This window comes from Setaria viridis, chromosome 3 (genome assembly GCF_005286985.2).
Source record: "Setaria viridis chromosome 3, Setaria_viridis_v4.0, whole genome shotgun sequence".
Lineage (NCBI taxonomy): Eukaryota > Viridiplantae > Streptophyta > Magnoliopsida > Poales > Poaceae > Setaria > Setaria viridis.
The window spans coordinates 9,876,401-9,896,232 of NC_048265.2; the positions used below are offsets into that span (position 1 = coordinate 9,876,401).

A 19,832-nucleotide genomic window follows, 5' to 3' on the forward strand; every position below is an offset into this window, starting at 1 on the left:
AGAAATTTAGCAAAGTAATCCCCAGACTAAACGGATCCATTGGATCTAACAGTTCAGAAACTCTGGTTAGAATCGCATCACACGAACACCAAAACTTTAACTCTCATGTCTTGCACTTGCACATCGCTTGCGCCCGTGGCAAGGCCGCCGGAAAACCTCCGGCTCTATCAGTTCGTCGTCACGAGCTGCAGCGTTCCAAAGTTCGGTGCACCACACGCAGCATCGGCATGTGGAAAAGGCACCCTTTTGGCCACCAGATCGCAGCAAACCCCCGCCTTATACCCACCGAACCGGCAGCACCGCCAAAACCAGCAAGGCAGCAACTAGCCTGACGCGTGACGCGTTCGCGCCGACCTCTCCCATGAAGCCCCGTCACTCGACTCCAGGCGGCCAGGCCTTGTCTTGGCGCGCGATCGGCCCACCGCGGCACCGAGCCGAGTCCCACACGACCCCAAGGCCCCGAGCCGAGTCCCACACGAGCCACCGCGGCACCACAGCAGCCGGGCAAGGCAATCAAGAGCACCGGGCGCCGTCAGTCCGCTCGCCCTCGTGGCGCGCGACGGGAGCGTGCGACCCCTCGTGGAGCGTCGCCTCCCCCGCTCACCGCGGCGGGCACGGCCCGGGGACGGGGAGGCCCTCCACACCACGTGGCCGGCCGCGGACTCCCACGCCCGCCGATTTTTAATCTCAGCGGCTCGCTCTCGCCTCGCCTGCGCGTCGCTTGCCATCGAGACGCAACGCAGCGGCATCCATCACATCACAGGCCTGCCGCTCCTCTCCACTCCAGTCTCCATTCCTCCGCGACAACAGCCGAGAGCGAGACGAAACAGCTTCTCCGAGGCTCTAGAGACACTGCGAGCAGCGGCAGCGGCAATCAACCCGCCTACGCGAAATGTCCATCTCGATGCGCCTCGCGATCCCAGCGCCCGCCGCGACCGTGGCGCCGCCGCGGCTGAGGGTGCGGGCGGCCGGGAACGCGGGCTCTCTTCCCGCCGCGCGCGTCGCCCTGCGGACGGAGACGGACGCGCTCAGGTGAGGCTCTGCCCGCCCTCGGTAAAATTCCGTTCCAGCTGGTTAATCCAAGCTGCCGTGGTGACGTGATTTGTTGCAGGGGATGCGCCTCGCTGCCCCTGAAGCCGCAGCCGCTCGCCGCGGGCGCGGACCAGCCGAGCCGGCGTCGGGGGGCGGCCGCCGTGTGCCACTCGTCGGCGCACCTGAGCGCGCGGACGATGCAGTGGATCTCCGCCGGGGCCAGCGCGTGAGTGCCTCCTATCACGCCACTCGAAAGTCCCTTTCCGTTCTCTTTCTCTCGGTGATACGCAGGAAAGCTCTCATTCCCTACTCTCTAGTTGGGTGGATGCCACCCGCACATTCAAAACCATGTGCTTTGTTCGTTTGCCCTGCATCTGTTCGCCATTGTGCCCCTGAGGATCCTGAGCCATTTGGAAATGTTGGGTATGGTAACCGTATACGATTGCGACATGTGCCATGATATGATTTGTGATCTTATGCATGTTAGTCGTTGGGAGGGCAAGACACATTTGTTATGCTGATCATATACTCTAGCTAGTGCTGACACACTGGTCCTGATACAGGGGTTAGAGAACACGGCATCAGCAGATGCTGGCACCATTGTAGCTAGTTCTCACTCCAGTGAAAAACAAATGTCGTCCTATTTATGATATTTATTTTTCATGTGGAAAGATATTGCTGGATTGTCTTGAAAAATGATGCAAATATTGTAGACTTGGTTTAATGGTACCAGAGTTTGGTCCTCTTGGCATAACCACTTAGCTTGCTTGTGTATCTGCTTTATGCTTCTGATCTCTCAAAAAGTTACTAGACATGCTCATATTGTGAAGAGAATGAACTAACATGCAAAACTTGATTTAATGCAAAGGTAATCTTCGTTCAGATGTTTGATGATTTATCAGAGCTGTTCATGTAATCCATAATATTCTTCCCTAGGACGGACACTTGGACAGTAATGTAAAAAAATGGAATGAAACAGGGAGAAAGATAGTCTGTTTAGAAATTCAGCTACTGCTAACTTTTTAGTGATTTCCGCATAATACCTGGGATTGTGGAACACATACTCCTACACAGTATAATTTCGCAGTACCATGTAAGATTTTTATTTGAGCAATGTCAATCTTTTGTCTTTTGCAGAGTGCTATTGCTTGCTAAAGGAACAGCCATACACAAATCTTTCCTTGTGCCGTTTTTTGCTTTGCAAGCACCTTGCAGCATAATCTCATGGATCAAGTAAGATGTTGCTATATGTGGAAAGAATAATTCATACCTTGGTTTTCTAATCTTCCTTTGTCTGCAATATGTTATAATGTTTCTTGGTTTCAATGAAAGTTCTATATTGACGCCTCCTAATTTTATGTTACCAACATCTGTTTATAGGAGTGATTATGGCCAATGGACTGCTTTTCTTGCTCTGTTGGTGCGCTTGTTCTTCTTCATTCCAGGTAGAGTAACAAACACCATTTGTAAAACATTCATGGTGAAGTTTCTTTCTTGTCATGCTAATAAATAAGTTCACACATTGTTTGTCAGGTAATGCAACATTTACAGTTCTTTTACGGGAACAACTCAGACCTTATGGCCAACATGAACGGATTCCATTACTTTTTGCAAGTATTCATACAAAGTTGAAGCAGAAGTTATAGGAGGAATGAGGACACAATTAGATCATAGTTCTATTGGACCAAATTAGAAGACAGTTCACATCTTGTAGTGTAGACTCTGAATCAACTTATGTTATAAAGTCTACAGTTGCTTATACCTACATCTGACTATCATAGGTGAGCTGGAGCTTCCGCTGTCAACAATGCTGCTTGTGAGTGTTGCTCCTTACCAATTGATGAATCTGAGGTGTGTAACATTTCAACATTACCCCTGTTTTGCAAGTGCAATAGCTAGATCCTGTATTCATCTGCTATTACTAACATTTCTGTTGCATATTCTTATGGCCTTTGTTTACACAACCTTTTGTCAACTAATTTTTTTGAAATAAATTTGTCAACTAACGTTTTCGGTGCAACTAGCCAAGTAACCACATTTGCATCATAGAACTGAACCATGTTGTGTGTGAATAGCAGCAAGCACCTATGTTGCATGTCCACATTTTCTGATCAACTGTTATTGATGGAGAAGCAGTCCACATTTTCTTTGTTTTCAGTTAATGTCCTGATTACGAGGCATACTGAGGCCACAAATCACTACGACTTGTGGTGGTAGCATGTTCTGAAGCATCACATGCAGAATTTCATATTCTCGTTCTCTTATGAAAGTTGTTGCTTGATCTTTGCTAGAAGAAAAAGGTAATGTTGCTCGTGTTCTCTGATTCCCAATTTCTGGTTACAGGGGAACTCAAGGCGGTGCAGTGCTGTCATTGGCCATAGCTGGGTATCTCGCATTTCAGCACTTCACCAGGGTGGGAGGTCTAGGCAAAGCATTTGAGCAGGGATCGGTTATTGCGACCTTGGCCATTATCTGCATCACAGTCATCCCCTTAATGCTGCTATTCTGATCTGGATTAGGTTGGCAAGAGTTTGCCCCTCATTGTGCATGGAATGATGGATAAATAAAAAACTTGTAATGCAACATCCTTTCAGTCTTCCTAGTTCCTTTCCCCCAAAAAAGACTGATCTGTTATATAGTCCGAAAAGTATGTACTGATATAGCCTGATGTTTGGCCTGGTAATGTTGCAATCCAAAAGATTGCATGATACTCCGTACTTAGCTTCCCTGTCACCTTTTGCGTGCCCCCCGCAAAGGGCGTTCTGATTTTTCTGTCAACAACCCACCTGGTCCGTCACCGAGCGCTTCTTCCTCTGGATCGGCGCCGGCGGGTTCCGCCGTTCCGCCCTTGGAGGGAGCTTCTCAAGGTCCTGGCGCTGCAGCTGGACCCGCTGGCAGAGTGGCAGGCGTCGGCGGTGCATGCGCTGCAGCCTGCAGATCACGGCGAGGCAGCTGGACTGCTGGAGAACACGCTATCGCAGGGCACGGGCAAGCTGCAGCAGACGCTCGTCGACGCCCTCTTGACCGTCGACGCGCCGGACGATGGTGCCGCCGGTGCCGGCGGCGGGTACACGGCGCGGCAGATGGCCAGTGCGGTCGGTGAGCTCGACGACCTCGTCAGCTTCGTGGACCAGCTGCAGGTGACTAGCCGGCCGCTGCCTAGCTAGTTGCAACTTGCAAGCAAGCAAATCTGGGTCGTCCTTGTTCTGAGTTCTGAACCTCTGCGTTGTCGGCACAGGCGGATCATCTCTGGCAGCAGACGCTGCAGAACATGAACAAGATCCTGACGCTGCCGCTGGCGGCGCGGGGGCTCCTGGCCGCTTCCCGACTACTGCCAGCGGCTGCGCGCGCTTAGCTCGCTCTAGGCGGCGCGCCCGTGGGAACCAGGCAACCATCGTAGTGTCCGTTCTGGGCAGGCGCAGGTGACGGCGACTGCAACATTTGGAGCGACGGCGGTGGCGAGGCACTCAGCTCTCTCTGGATGTAACGTGACAGAGAATGTGCTTCATATGTCGGAGGTCAACGAATCGTGATATATGCACTTAGCGAGAATGACTAAGCTGGTATTTTTATATATTTTTTAAAAAAAATTAGACAAGTTTTTAGAACACAAGTCCAAAACGTATTTAAAACTTTTGTTTAAAAAGTTTTAAAATGATCTAGAAATTTTATTTGGAAAAAGATCAGTACGAGAATATTTAAAGTACCTTTTAAGAATATTTTTGAAAAAAATTGTTTGGAGTGTGGGACAAGTGAGGAAAGCACGGAAACGGAAAGAAAATTGTATGACCACACACTTTTCATTTTTTAAAAAAATGTACGATGGAGGGGCCTTGCCTAGAGCACGTTCAATTAATTTGACACGTGATGTTCCTCTCCTTTTTTGATAGCATCATAGAGCTTTTGTGCAACCGCCATTGCATGGCATCGTGGATTATGTGACTATGTGATCAAGTTGCAAACTTATGGCATGATAGCATAGCGGAGTCGGTTTAATAGCAGTTCAACGGTAGGAAGTTATATGAAGGGTGAAGATCATCTTTCTCCTTTTCTGAAATGAAAAAGATACATTTTATCTATTTTAAAAATCTTCACCTTTTCGGTATAAAGTTCTAGGCTTTTTATAGACTACTCGTATTTTTCTGCATTTATTTCAGAATTAACCAGCGCTATTCTATTAACCGGCGCTATTCTTTCAGTGGTAGGCGACGTACCCGTCGACAGGGAGGTGTCGGTGGTGACTTTGTCAATCTCGAGAATTTACCAGCTCATTTTTCGGAGGTGCTCATAGGGGTAGGGTTGCGCGCACGTGTTCGTATAGGCCTGCCATTGGAGAGGGTATGGGTAAACCCACTCTTGTTCACACCCAAATCCAAATAATTATTATCCACTAAATCTAAATAATTATTATCCATTCCTTACCCTCCCCAATCCCACCCATATCCAATGGATAATTAACTTTATGCTACATGTATAAACATATCTAATTGATTAATTGTACCCTTCCTATACCCTACCCTGACCATTTCTAATGGGTATATAATTTTTTACCCATACACTCTCCATTTGAAGTGGGTGTGGATTTGGAAAGAGGGTATGTATACAAAGTAGTAGACCTGTGGTTATAGGGGCGATTGTGCGTTCGTATATGTGAGAATCTAAGTACAGACTGTGTGATTCGGGGAAAAAATTTCTAGGCTTGAACAAACAACAAAGCGTGGCAGCGTGCTGCGTGCCTACGACGCAAGTCCGGCTTAAAATAAACGCTAACACTAACCGCGGACACCGCCTCCTGCGATAGCATACGGATTCACACTCTCCGCTTTCCTGCAAGGAACACGTACTCCGCGCTCCGCACGGGAAGCTCGCGTTGGTTTGGACGGAGGCGATGACGCCACCTCCGCCTTCCCGCGTGCATCTCACATCTCACATCTCACGCAGAACTTTGTCCCATCCAGTCCAGGAAACCTCGAGAACCTCCCCATTCCCCTTCCTCGGCGGCGCGGCAACCGGCGAGGCGACCAATCGACCGAGACGCCCCTCCGCGTTGCCGACGGATCCTCCCTCCACTCCGTACCCTCCACGCCGAAGCACGCGGCTCTGCCTTGTCGACTCGGTAAGAACGCCCAGCCGACCAGCCCCACCCTAGCTTAGCTTGCTTGCTTGGTTTGGAAGGGCGGGCCGCTTGTACGGTCCGCGGGGGTTTCGACCTTGTGGCGAGGTCTCGAATCCGAGACTGGATTTTCGTTTCCTCCTGGCTCCTGGGCCGCGTGGGTGCTCCGATCCGCCTAGTTTGCTGCCGATTTGTGTTTTTTGTGGTTGTGATGCACTTTAGTGCTTGCAGGAACAAGGCGTAGAGAGAGATGGCTAGTCTAACCGGCCTCGCCGCGAACCCTAATCCGAACAAGTCATTCGAGGTGTGCTGCTCTATGAATTTCGATGTGATACTACGAAGGGTACGTTTCTACTGTAGAATCTGGAATCATTAACGTTTGCTTGTGAAATGCAGATCCTGCCCAACCCGGGTGACTCAGTCTCGAGCCTCAGCTTCAGCCCCAAGAGCAACCTGCTGGTGGCAACCTCCTGGGATAACCAGGTAGCTTTGCTTATGCTGTAATTCGCAGTTGTTGTTTGTTAATGTGATGCATAATGTATCTTACTTGGATTGGCTGGCTTTGTGTTTTGTGCAGGTGAGGTGCTGGGAGATTGTTGGCGGGAACAGTCAGCCGAAGGCGTCCATATCGCATGATCAGCCGGTACAGTCTCAGTGTTTTCCTTGATCTGGTAGTATTTGACTTCCAAGTAGTTAGTATCTTGTGTGCCAATTGATTTATTTCCTATTTCAGGTCCTCTGCTCCGCTTGGAAGGATGATGGAACTACTGTCTTCTCTGGAGGTTGTGACAAGCAGGTCAAAATGTGGCCTCTGCTGTCAGGTGGTCAGCCTCAGACGGTTGCGATGCATGATGCGCCCGTCAAGGAGATCGCATGGATTCCTCAGATGAATCTTCTTGTCTCTGGAAGCTGGGATAAGACTCTAAGGTGCACAAGTCCACTGTGTTGCTCTCTTAACTTTATCTTTTTTTCACTTGGAAGTTTAATCCATATCGCTGATTCATATTCTCTTATGTTGTTAGCAATGGCTGGTTATCATTATAACATGTTCTTTAAAAGGAATATTATGTTGCCTAAGTTTGTGAACACTAGTTTTGCACAATTGAGAAGATACTACCGCTATTCCTTATGTCAACTACCGCAAATGATTTATGCATCCCCTCCTGTTTATCTTTGCATTCTAATCTCAATACCCTCTATAAACCTCAAGGTTTAACTACCATCATATGCTTATTTCCTGTGATCCTATCATATGTTATGTTTGCAGCTGCAATGTATTATGCATTTATGCTCCATGTTAGAGGCTATATATAAGTAATCATTGACTTCGTAGCTAGTGCTAATATGAAGTTTACATGATGTGATTGCTGTTATAATATTATTTCAGATTTTTTAGCATTCGTGGTCGTAGGTTTCATCATGTGTTTCAGATTTGTTTTAGGAAACATTGTGAAATTCAGTCTTCATCCTGTTATTGTGGAGTCTATTAATTCTGATCCCTAGACATTATACCCTCTAATTATGATGACTGATTTATTCTTATCTACCTTCAATGCTGATCAATACGCTCATTATAGGTACTGGGACACAAGACAAGCAAATCCTGTGCATATCCAGCAACTTCCAGAGCGTTGCTATGCTCTTACAGTGAATTACCCCCTTATGATTGTGGGAACTGCTGATCGTAACCTTGTAGTCTTCAACTTGCAGAATCCTCAGGTGATTGTCTTGTCATTACTAGTTATGCACATGTTGATTCCTTTAATTTCAGTTGGGCATTGATGATTTGTGTTATTCAACTGACTTATTGTGCTATGTTTGGATCATTAGACGGAGTTCAAGCGTATTCAGTCACCACTAAAATACCAGACACGGTGCCTTGCTGCATTCCCTGATCAACAAGGATTTCTGGTAATGCTTAATTATTTGCATGTCCTTTACTCTCACTCCTCTGTTTGAACTGAATATGCCTATTTTTACCGTTCTTCACCAGCAAATCATTTATTTATCATTTGTGCATCACAATTTCTATTAAACGAAGACAAATATATACTCATTTGATTTGTCTTCATCTAGTCCTTGAGTTTCTTCACTCAAAATTTTTCTGCAGAACCTATACCTTACTCAAATCAGCGCTTGGTATGGGTGGGGTTGCGATTTTGACCCCATATCAGTTTCACTTTCCTGGCCTAATGAGTGCTGCATATCTCAGAAATCTGCATGTGGACTTTCTAACTACTTGAAGTATAAATTATATATCAATATTACTGCTGCTGTTGTGTTTTGAATTGCTGGGATGACTCACTAGAGGGCCTGGATTTAGTCTCCTAGTCTGTCACTGGCAGCAAACTGTACCTAAACTTACCTACCATCCACGCTGCCTAGTTTGTGCTCTTACTCATCCCTAGAACCAGATCACAACCGAACTGGACTTCTATAAAAAACCAAACTATGAACTAAAACATATCTAAACCACCCTTAAATGTACATGTTCATGATGCACACAGTTACATGATAGATTTGCTTTATTCTAATTGGAGATAGTTTCATGAAAGTGTATATTTCGTACTCTTGACCATACCTGGAAACCGGCTATTTTTGACGCAATATTGGTCACTAGAAGGTGTCTTAGATTGTTTCTGTTAGAGTCAATTTGGATATAAAATTATTTTTCCTTTTTGTGCTGACTTTCGATTCTTTCCTTTTTTTGTGCTTGATTTATTTTACATTGGGTGTTACCATCTTGGATAAAATGGTTGGTACTTGTCAAGACATACTGTTTTTATTTCTTTAAATACTTTCCATATGACTTTAAGAACATTAGATTTCCATGTGACTGACCCACTGTTTGCATTTAAAGGTTGGTTCGATAGAAGGAAGAGTTGGTGTTCATCATATCGATGATTCACAACAAAGCAAGAATTTCACTTTCAAATGTCACAGGGAAGGAAATGATATATTCTCTGTCAATTCACTGAACTTCCATCCTGTAAGATTGGTCTCCTTACTCATTTGTTAATTATATGTGGGGCTTATGGTTCTTTTTTTATATTGCTTAACATATGTTGTTACAAAGCGTACAGATGCAATAGACATGCTGGGTTTTAGTACCTTGTCTCCATTCTCAGTTGATTTGTTGAATAGCATAAGCTCAAATTCTTGCCTTCCACAAAATGTCTTGAGCTAAAGCCTAAAAATCAGTGTTATGCTGCAGTTTAAGTTATCTACAACCATACACTGCAATCATAGGCATATGAATGATGCAAAGTATTCACTGTCCATACAGATTTATGCGGACTGCCAAAAACATTTCAACAGATTTTTACTTTAGTTGAGCAGTTTTTATCATACCAGTTGAATATACATCTAAGAACAGTGTTGATTGTTTGGCTATGTTCTTTTTTTGCTATTTGACCATTGGATTGGTATGGCTGATTAATGATATAGTATACCAATTGAGTTGGTTGTGCTTGTAGGCATTTCAATGAAACAAGCAGCACCCACTTTCTTATGAGAATTTCCAAATTTGGGAATAGCAGTTGGTTCAAAGCTTAGACATTGTAGTTGCTGATGTTAAATTTAGGGATTCATATCTGTTATACCACTTGCTGCAGGTCCATCACACATTTGCAACTGCTGGATCTGATGGTGCTTTCAACTTCTGGGATAAGGACAGCAAGCAGAGGCTGAAGGTACAACAATTTCCATGGCTCTTTCTGTTGATTTTCAGTTTTGTTGGATAGCAGTTGATTTCTATTATCTTGATTGTTCTTGATCTCATGATGGTTTGCGGCTTGTTTCTGTGAAGTGTGTGTACCTTAGTAACGGGTAGTGGGCCGCCCCTGTGATCCATGACCTTAGATCCGACATCCTTGATCAAGGTTATGTGATCTTGGTAAGCAGCTTTAATGCCACCACACGATGGCTCATGATTTCATGAATCAATGGGCTTAGGGATGACAGAGGGAGGTGGTTATGAGGGAAAACATGGGGAGAAGAAACTGACCTCAGCTGCTATTGTTGCTTCTCCTTGTGGCCATCGATGCTGCTGCTGCTGTTTGCCGAATGCACCATGGTTGTGACCTGTTGGGGTAGAAAGGAGGATGGGGGAGAGGTGACGGGATGGAGATTGAGGGATAGTGGTGAGAGTGAAAGTTCTTGGATTGAGGTATGGGCAGTGTTGTGGTCAAGAGTAACAAGTGAGTTGTCAAGGGATTGGGAGAGCAGAGGGAAGGGAAAGAAACAGATTGGTGCAGAGTGGGCCAGGCTTACTTCTTTGTCTTTCCCCCTTTCTTCATTGGTTCTCTCTCTTTTTTTTCCGATATACTTTGATTACATGAACATATTTTTTAATCTTTAACAATAAATATTTGCAGTTGATCCATTAACCTGGATTCCTCAACTCAGATTTGTCCAGTTTCCTGAACTAGCATCTCAAAGGACAGTGCCCTTCTTTGACCCACATTTTAAGCCACCCAGAACCCACATCCCAGGGCACTGCTCGTTGACCCTGAGTTTCTGGCAACTTTGATTCGTACCCTTTAATGTCCTACCATATTTGTTTATTGTAGAGCGAAGGGATGGAATATACCCAAAGATTTAGCCCTGGATAGGAGTGCTTGGAAAACAGCTATTCATGTGCCTGAACCCTGATTTGTGGCTCTTGTTGGGTTTCAACTCTAGCCTACCCCAACTTGCTTGGGACTTTTTAAGGCTATGTTGTTGTTGTTGTATTTGTTTATTGTAGAGCGGGAAAATGAAACTGTGGTCAGGTCATGAGCAAGAACAATGAAATCTTGAGCAAGAACATTTATTAGTAGGGTTATATAGGGTTCGCCCTACCCACTTGTCCAATCTTGTAATGACATCCTATTTTTTTTCCTGTTCTTAGTATATCTATTAGTACTTTTTTTAATCTTAATGAAAGCAAGTTACATTTTCACCTAATGGCATGAATCCATTATCATGTGAGTGTTTTGCCTTTTTGTTGGTGCCTAGGAATCGGTTGTTTTTTTTATGCTCAGTTTGACAGTTTCTCATACATTTCATTTCCTTATTTTCTAGAGGACATTCATTCATTTCATAAAAATACCATTTTTGTACAGGCTTTTAGTAGATGCCCACTTCCCATTCCTTGCAGCACCTTCAACAGCGATGGTTCCATATTTGCTTATGCGGTAAGTCTACTATGCAAATGATGATCGAGTGTCTATCTGTAAGAACTAAGGTTTTTTCCACCACATTTCACACCATGTTTTTGATGAGTTTTGAGCTTTAAAATATCTGCCTTTGATTTAGACAACCTGATACATGTATTAAATACGCACAAATCAATTCATGGCCTTTCAGTCCGAAGTTCATGTTTAGGGTTAGGCTGAATAAATGTTCCAGTTTAATTGCTTTTTAAAATGTGTTCTCTGGTCATAGTTTCAGTTCGTGTTCCTAGTGGGGTTAACATGGCTGAAACATAAAAGGAGGAAGGTAGGAAGAGTTACACAAATTTTGTGTCCAATTACAGATCATGTAGCGGTTGATTTGGCAAGAGACCCTTATTGCAGTAGATGTGTAGAATCATCATGATTCCAAAAGATGCTAGAGACCGTTAAAACGCATATATTTATGCCCTGTAGCTTACAATCTAGTATAATGCTAATTTTGACACTATTGTTAGAAAGTTAATATCATATCATGTACTCCCTCCATCCCAAATTACTATTCGTTTTGGCTTTTCTAGATACATAACTTTTGCTATGTATCTAGACATATTATATATCTAGATGCATATCAAAAGTTATGTACCTAGAAAAGCCAAAACGAACAGTAACTTAGGACGGAGGGAGTATAAAGTTACAAAACTAAGTTGTGTGATCGAATTGAATTTTTGGATTTTACTTCTGCACTGGTTTGGTGTTGTGAGAATTTTTTTTCTTATCGTACTTGAATCAATGCAATGAAGTGCTGTTAGCCCTTCTACCATATTTTTTTTATGTAGGACTAATGATGCTACTGTAATCAAGATAAATACTCCAAAATCTAATAGGGTAAAAAGTTATCGATAGACAAACTGGGATGTTAGTGTGTATTAATAATTCTGTTCTAGTATTTCGGAGAAGGTAATGCAGCAACATTTTTCGATGGCTACCAATGCTAGCATTCACCAACGTATTTCCATTATCTGCTTTACATCTTCAATGGAGTAACCATCACTATTACAAAATAGGTCTGCTATGATTGGAGCCGTGGGGCCGAAAACCACAACCCTGCAGCTGCAAAGACATCCATCTACCTCCACAGTCCACAGGTAAGTTCTGCTTACAGCATTCATCCCTGCAAGGTTTATTTATTTTGGCATTGAACATCCCCTTTTTCAAATAGGAATCTGAGGTCAAAGGAAAGCCGCGGATCGCGACAGGCCGGAAGTGATTTCGTTCCAACTTGCGGGATCTGTGTCTTTAGGCCAGTCACCAGTTTTGTTATGCTGCCTCCTATAGTCCTGGAAGTCTGGTTGATGTAAATTTCATCGTACCTGTAGGCACTGATGATAGGGTTTCTGTTGCAAGTCTCGACATGGTAGTAATACCTGGTGTTTGCAGTGTCTAGCCTTCGAGGAATTGTGTATCGAGGTGGTTTTCAGTGATGTAAATTATCGTGCATATGTTTCTATAATCTATATCGATGGAATTGTCAGTATCTTTTGCAAGGTAACCCTATCATGGTTAAAAAGAAACCCTATGCTTACTGGCAGGTTTATGTGAAAGATTATGTATAATGTGTGTGATATGTAGCTTGAGCCTCTTGGGCTGATTATACAGGAGTACATGGCTTAGCATCTTCTAGAGATAAGGAAGGTTATCCCATAATTAGAATCAATCCTAAACTAACCATATCTGGAGTTGCCTAATATACTACATCTCCCCGCAAGCGCGCAGACGATGAGATTGGAGAATAAGTTGAAAAGATGACATCCCTCTGCAGTCGCAACCGTCAATACGTCGCAGATTGCCTAATATACTACATCTCCCTGCAGTCACAACGGGAGCGTGCATACGATGAGACTGGAGAATAAGTTGAAAAGATGACATTCCTCTGCAGTCGCAACCGTCAATGCGTCGCAGATGTTGTGGTTGGGGGCGCGGGTTTGAAGCATCAGTGAAGGCGTCCGAATACACAAAAGCAGCAGCTTCCTGTCGACAGGGTCAGCAGGACAATGAGTCGAGTGTGATGATAGATGGTGCAGCTAAAGAGCGCAATTGCATCTTCCTTCAGCAGCATTGGCGGCGGTGTCCACGAGCGTGCGGCAATAGCTGCAGACTCAGACCGAGAGCCAGTGTGACGAGGACTAGTAGCATGGGTGGCGCCACCGCCTGAAAAGGTGGCGTCGCCGACGAGGATGGCTTGATCACGAGCGTTGCCGCAGTAGCCTGAAGGGCGCAACGACAACCTCGTCTTCGGGAGTGTCGACGATGAAGTGACGACGTGTTGGGGGGAAATATCAACGATCTCCCCCAGCCCACGAAATCAACAGAACTTAAAGGCCCAGGCCCATCTAGGGTGGCAAAATTGCCGTCAGCCCAATATGAAAGGGAGAGGCCACGCTCCGCCTCGCCCGACCCGGAGTCCCGGGGTCGGACGCTCCCGACCCCTTGGAGACTAAACTCCGCCTCGCCCGACCCCCACCACAGAAACTCCGCCTCGCCCGACCCTTGGCGCGGGGGTCGGACTCGCTCGGGTCCACAAGACGAATATTTGCCTTGGGCGCGGACTGGAGGATCAGGATGACGATCTCATGGGTCCCCCTATCGACCTCGCCATAAATGCGCCGCGGGCCTGTCAAGCCGAAAGGGAGCGGCGTCCCCAACGTAACCAATCCCGAATACCGGTGCACGACTGTGCGGCGCGAGCTGCAGTGGCCGCGGCTCCTTCTGATTCGCCACAGAGTACTCATGAGCTGCGCCGAACGACACAGGAGGGCGCATCGTTTGCTCTCGCGTCCCGTGCTCCCAACGATAGTTTCAGGGATGCGACGTCCGGGTCTTACGGTAATCGGCAGGGCAACAGAATCAGACCTCCTCCCCGGCGGGCACGGATGCCGAGGCTGAGGCTCATCATCATGCACGATGGCGACGACGACCAGGGAGATCATTGACAAGATCAGGAAGAAATCGCCTTCCCTCGCTGGACGTGCTGACAGGGACCGAAGGCCGGAGCAAGAGCGGCGGCCTTGGGACCCTCCCTTTGTATTATTTTTCTACTTGGCTTATCCTTCCTGCTTCTTCTCCTGACGCCTGTCTCAACTGTAACCCCGAGCTCCCTCTTGCGCTATAAAAGGAGGACCGGGGGTCATGAGACGGGGACTCTTTTTCTCAAGAAAACAGTACACACTCACACTCCCTTAGAGCACAAGCACACTCAAGAGACCTGGGATCAGTTCCCTCTCTCACCCATCTGTAACCCCTACAACAGAACCCCGCGTGGGTAACACGAGCAGCCTCGATACTGGACGTAGGGCCTCCTTTTGCCCAAACCAGTCTAACCCCGTGTCTCCCACGCTACCATCCGAAGCCTTACATGCATAAAACAAATTTACTAGTCTAGAGTCTTTTCTTTACTAGTCTAGAGTCTTGATCCGCAAATCTTGACAACGACAGTTGGCGCGCCAGGTAGGGGACCTTTGCTCGTACATCTCCAGCTTCGGATGGCCAGCCACGACACCAGCTTCGCTCCGAGCTCCCTGATCCGCTTCGGGAGTCTGGACTTCCTCGCCACCGGGGAGGGGATCGAGCTGATCCCTCTCCTCGTCTTGCCCGCTCGTCCCGCCATCCCCGGCTCCACCGCTGGGATAGCGGCGAGCGGCCAGGCGCGCGCCGGAGGGCCCTTCCCAGGTGGTCGGCTCTTCGGGCTGCGCAATACCGCGGTGACTTACGGTTGCCTCCTGACGCGGTCCATGACCATGTCGCCCGCGAGCAACAAACTCGCAGGCGTGGCGAGGACAATCTCCGACGCCGGCTCCGACAGCGGGAGCCACCACCCCTGACGTGAGTGCTTCATGGCCGACGTGCACTCCGAGGGGTCCAACGATGACGGCGCCGGAGGGAGACAGAGGACTCCTCCTCCGCGCGCCGCGGCTACGACCGGGGCTCTTGGCAAGGCTCCGGAGCACCCTCGGCAGCCGGAGGTGCGCGCGGCATCCCGCCAAGAGGTCGAACGCCCCCGCCACGAAGGCGGAGCGCGACTACGGGCGCGCGATGTCCAGCAGCGCATCTGCGGGGACGAAGAGCGCCCTTATCTCTTCGCTCACGCCAGCCAGAACATCGCTGCCGCGGCGGCCCTACTCCGGCGACTCCCCGAGCCGGCGACGCCCGAGGAGTGACGGGCGCGCCAAGAGGTGCACGACTTGCTCGAGTGCGCCGCCGTCCAGCAGGCGGAAAGTTCCGCGTCCTGGCGACGCGGACAAAACGCCAGCAGGGCGGCGCCCGACGCGCCCCCGGAGAGACGGGGGGAGTCTGTCCACCAACCTCCTCCTAGGGCAAACCAGGCCGCGTCCGCCCGGCGGACACCACCACCCGCAGGAGGCGGGGCTCGATCCGTTCATCGAGGCGTCGGCCCTGTCCGCGACGCCCGCGACACCTTGGACGCGCGGAGGCGCTCCCGCGTGGATAGGGAGGACGGGGTAGATCGCGACTACCACGTCCACCGCGGCGGGCGTTACGACAGCGAGGAAGACCGCAGCCCGAGCCCCGACCCGGCGGGGCCCCAGGCCTTCTCCGCGCGCATCCTGAACGCGCCTTTTCCGCCGCGCTTCAGGTAACCGACGAACGTAGCCAAATACTCGGGGGAGACGAACCCTGGGGTTTGGCTCAGCGACTACAGGCTCGCATGTCAAGCCAGCGGGGCGGACGATGATTTGTTCATCATCCGCAACCTACCACTCTTCCTGGCCGACTCGGCACGAGCCTGGCTAGAACATATCCCTTCGGGATGGATCCACTGCTGGAACAACCTGAAGGAGATATTTATAGGAAACTTTCAGGGCACGTACACGCACCCTAGCAACTCCTGGGATCTCCGGAGCTGTCGCCAGGGATCGGACGAGTCCCTCCAGGACTACATCCGACGCTTCTCCAGGAAGCGCACTGAGCTCTCCAACGTCGCGGACGCCGACATCATAGGGGCCTTCTTAGCGGGAACCTCCTGCCGACCCCTCGTCCACGAGCTAGGGTGCCGAGGCCCGCGAACCACGGAGGAGCTCCTCAATATTGCCACCAACTACACCTCGAGCGAAGAGGTTGTTGGAGCGATCTTCGACCGCTCCAAAGGCAAGGCAAAGCGGGAGGAGGATGCTGACGAGGGCACCTCCAACCGCTAGCAGAAGAAGAAAGGCAAGCAGCGGCGCGAGGCCCCCCTTGTAGCTGCTGTCGAGCGCAAGCGAGGACAATCGCCCCTAGAGGGCACTCCTGGTTTCTTCGATAAGTTGCTCGAGGGACCGTGCCCGACCCACGAGTTCCCCGCGAAGCACGCCTACAAGGACTGCAACCTCATGAAGAGGTACTTTGTAGGCAACCCAGTGAAGGGCGACCGGAAGCGGAAGCCCGATGAGGAGAAGAAGGGCGACGAAGAGAAGGAAGACGGCTTCCCTTAGGTGGACGATTGCTTCATGATCTTCGGCGGCCCGGCGGCGTACGACTCCAAATGCCGTCAGAAGCTGGAGCGCCGCGAGGTCTACGTAGCCGAGCCTGCGACGTTGGCCTTCCTTGACTGGTTGGGATCGGCCATCACCTTCGATCGATCTGACCACCCAGGACGCGTCCGGCATCCAGGACGCTACTCCCTTGTCGTCGACCCCATCGTCGGCACGACGCGCCTCACCAAGGTTCTCATGGTTGGAGGCAGCGGCCTCAACATCCTCTATGCCGAGACCCTCGACGCTATGGGGATTGATCGCTCCCGCCTCCGTCCCAGCAAGGCGCCGTTCCACGGCGTCGTTCCGGGAAAATAGGCAATGCTTCTTGGGCAAATCGACTTTCCCGTCACTTTCGGGACCCCCTCCAATTACAGGAAGGAGGTCCTCACCTTTGAGGTGGTGGGGTTCCATGGAACCTATCACGCCATCTTGGGGCGACCATGGTACGCGAAGTTCATGGCCATCCCCAACTACACCTACCTTAAGCTCAAGCTGCCGGGGCCCAACGGGGTCATCACCGTCGGCACGTATTTCCAAAAGGCGTACGAGTGCGACGTGGAATGCTGCGAGTACGCCGCAGCCATCACCTTCACGGGGGATCTGGCGGTCCAGCTCGTGGAGGGCGCCGAGGACCAGCCCGACTCCAAGCAGTCGGCCACCTCCTTCGAGGCCACCGAAGGCGTCAAGGAGGTCCTCCTCGACCCCAGCAGCTCCAACGTTAAGACCGTGCGGATCGGCGCTACTCTATCTCCCAAATAGGAAAGCGCGCTCGTCGGCTTCCTCCGCGCAAACAGCGACGTCTTCGCGTGGAAGCCCTCAGACATGCCCGGCATTCCGAGAGAAGTCGCCGAGCACTCCTTGAACATCAAGGCCGGCTCCAAGCCAGTGAAGCAAGGACTGCGCTGCTTCGACGAGGAGAGGCGCAAGGCCATCGGCGAGGAGCTCCAGAAGCTTTTGACGGCCGGATTCATCAAGGAAGTGTACCACCCCGAGTGGCTAGCTAACCCTGTTCTTGTACGAAAAAAGAATGGGAAATGGAGGATGTGTGTTGATTATACCGGCCTCAACAAGGCGTGCCCAAAGGATCCGTTTCCTTTGCCACGCATAGATCAGATAGTCGACTTGACTGCCGGGTGCGAAACCCTTAGCTTCCTTGACGCGTATTCCGGCTACCATCAGATTGCGATGAAAGAATCCGACCAGCTCGCTACCTCTTTCATCACCCCCTTCGGCCCCTACTGCTACATTAAGATGCCATTCGGCCTCAAAAACGCGGGGGCTATGTTTCAGCGATGCATGCTGAAATGTTTCGGGGACCTCATCGGGCGGACCGTTGAGGCTTACATTGACGATATCATAGTCAAATCCAGGAGGGGTGACCAGCTTGTCCCTGACCTTGAACTAGCCTTCGAAAGGCTGAGGGATAAGCGTATTAAGCTCAATCCCGAAAAATGCATTTTTGGAGTTCCAAGGGGCATGCTGCTAGGCTTCATCGTCTCCGTGCGCGGCATCGAAGCCAATCCGGAGAAGATAGCGGCCATCAGCGACATGGGGCCAATCCGAAACATAAAGGGAGTCCAGCGCGTCATGGGATGCTTAGCGGCCCTGAGCCGCTTCATCTCGCGCCTTGGCGAACGGGGGCTTCCTCTTTATCGACTCCTAAAGAAGACTGACCGCTTCGAATGGACGGACGAGGCCCAAGAGGCACTTGACCAACTCAAGGACCTCCTAACGAAGGCCCCGATCCTGGTCCCGCCGACCGACGGCGAGCCCCTCCTGCTCTACATCGCGGCGACCACCCAGGTGGTTAGCGCGACCTTAGTGGTGGAACGAGAAGAGGAGGGACACGCTCTCAAGGTGCAACGCCCGGTGTACTTTGTCAGCGAAGTCTTGTCCGAGTCCAAGGCACGCTACCCGCAGATCCAGAAGCTCATCTATGCCGTCCTCATCACGAGGAGGAAGCTGCGCCACTACTTCACCTCCCACCCGGTAACGGTTGTTTCGTCATTCCCACTAGGCGAAGTGATCTGGAACCAGGACGCCACGGGACGGATCGCGAAGTGGGCGCTCGAGCTCATGGACCAGGGCATCACCTACGCCCCCCGCACCGCCATCAAGTCCCAGGTACTCGCCGATTTCGTAGTAGAGTGGACGGAGACCCAAACGCCATCGGCGCCGGAGAAGCAGGAGTACTGGACAATGTACTTCGATGGGTCGTTGATGAGGGCCCGTGCCGGAGCAGGCCTCGTCTTCGTCTCTCCTCTAGGCGTGCGCATCAGGTACATGATCCACCTCCACTTTCCTGCGTCCAACAATGTCGCCGAGTACGAGGCCCTCCTCAACGGGCTTCGCATCGCCATTGAGCTGGGCATCCGTCGGCTAGACATCCGGGGTGACTCCCAACTAGTCGTCGAACAAGTTATGAAGGAGTGGAGCTGCCACGACCCCAAGATGGCAGCCTACTGCAACGAGGTTCGCAAGCTTGAAGACAAGTTCGACGGGCTGGAGCTCAACCACGTCGCAAGGCGCTTCAACGAGGTCGCCGACGAGCTGGCGAAGGCAGCATCCGGCCGAATGCCCGTCCCCGACGGCGTCTTCATCAGCGACCAATTCAAGCCTTCAATTCGTTACCAAGAACCGGCGAGGGTCGGCGAAGCGCCACCAGCTCCGGGCTCGGGTCCCGACCTAGGGGTGGTCGGCAGCGCGCCACTTGTCCTAGGCCCGGGTGCCAGCCCCGACAGGGTTGGCACCGCTTTGCCTGACTCGGCCCCGGAAGCCGACCCCTCCAGCCCCATGGTCATGGAAATCGCGACAGACCCCGCGGTGGGGCCCGACCCCCCAATCGACTGGAGAGCCCCATACCTCGATTACCTCGTCCGCGACACGCTCCCGGCGAACAAAACGGAGGACCGTAGGATCGCACGTCGCGCCAAATCCTTCGCCATTATCGATCAGTAGCTCTACAAGAGAAGCCACACCGGTGTCCTCCAGCGCTGCATCCCGATC

At 49.9% G+C, this 19,832-nt stretch overlaps 2 protein-coding genes across 3 annotated transcripts; both read left to right on the forward strand.

The window, feature by feature from the left end:
* The first annotated feature begins 524 nt into the window (after nt 1–524).
* On the forward strand, nt 525–3,749 carry LOC117847117 (cold-regulated 413 inner membrane protein 1, chloroplastic). 2 transcript variants are annotated; one of them, XM_034728277.2, is made up of 6 exons: nt 561–1,032; nt 1,112–1,258; nt 2,170–2,265; nt 2,413–2,477; nt 2,814–2,883; nt 3,376–3,749. In XM_034728277.2, the coding sequence occupies exons 1-6, from the start codon at nt 893–895 to the stop codon at nt 3,539–3,541; spliced, it is 684 nt and encodes a 227-aa protein (XP_034584168.1). In that variant the 5' UTR covers nt 561–892; the 3' UTR covers nt 3,542–3,749. The 2 variants fall into 2 exon arrangements, with proteins under 2 accessions (XP_072148774.1, XP_034584168.1); XM_072292673.1 differs by lacking the exons at nt 2,814–2,883; nt 3,376–3,749 and adding an exon at nt 2,566–2,807 and having other exon boundaries at nt 525–1,032.
* Nucleotides 3,750–5,947: 2,198 nt separating this feature from the next.
* On the forward strand, nt 5,948–12,835 carry LOC117850250 (protein RAE1). Its single transcript, XM_034732063.2, has 12 exons — nt 5,948–6,148; nt 6,377–6,449; nt 6,542–6,628; nt 6,723–6,788; nt 6,879–7,072; nt 7,723–7,864; nt 7,976–8,056; nt 9,006–9,134; nt 9,760–9,837; nt 11,251–11,322; nt 12,366–12,446; nt 12,521–12,835. The coding sequence occupies exons 2-12, from the start codon at nt 6,396–6,398 to the stop codon at nt 12,566–12,568; spliced, it is 1,032 nt and encodes a 343-aa protein (XP_034587954.1). The 5' UTR covers nt 5,948–6,148; nt 6,377–6,395; the 3' UTR covers nt 12,569–12,835.
* The last annotated feature ends 6,997 nt before the right edge of the window (nt 12,836–19,832 follow it).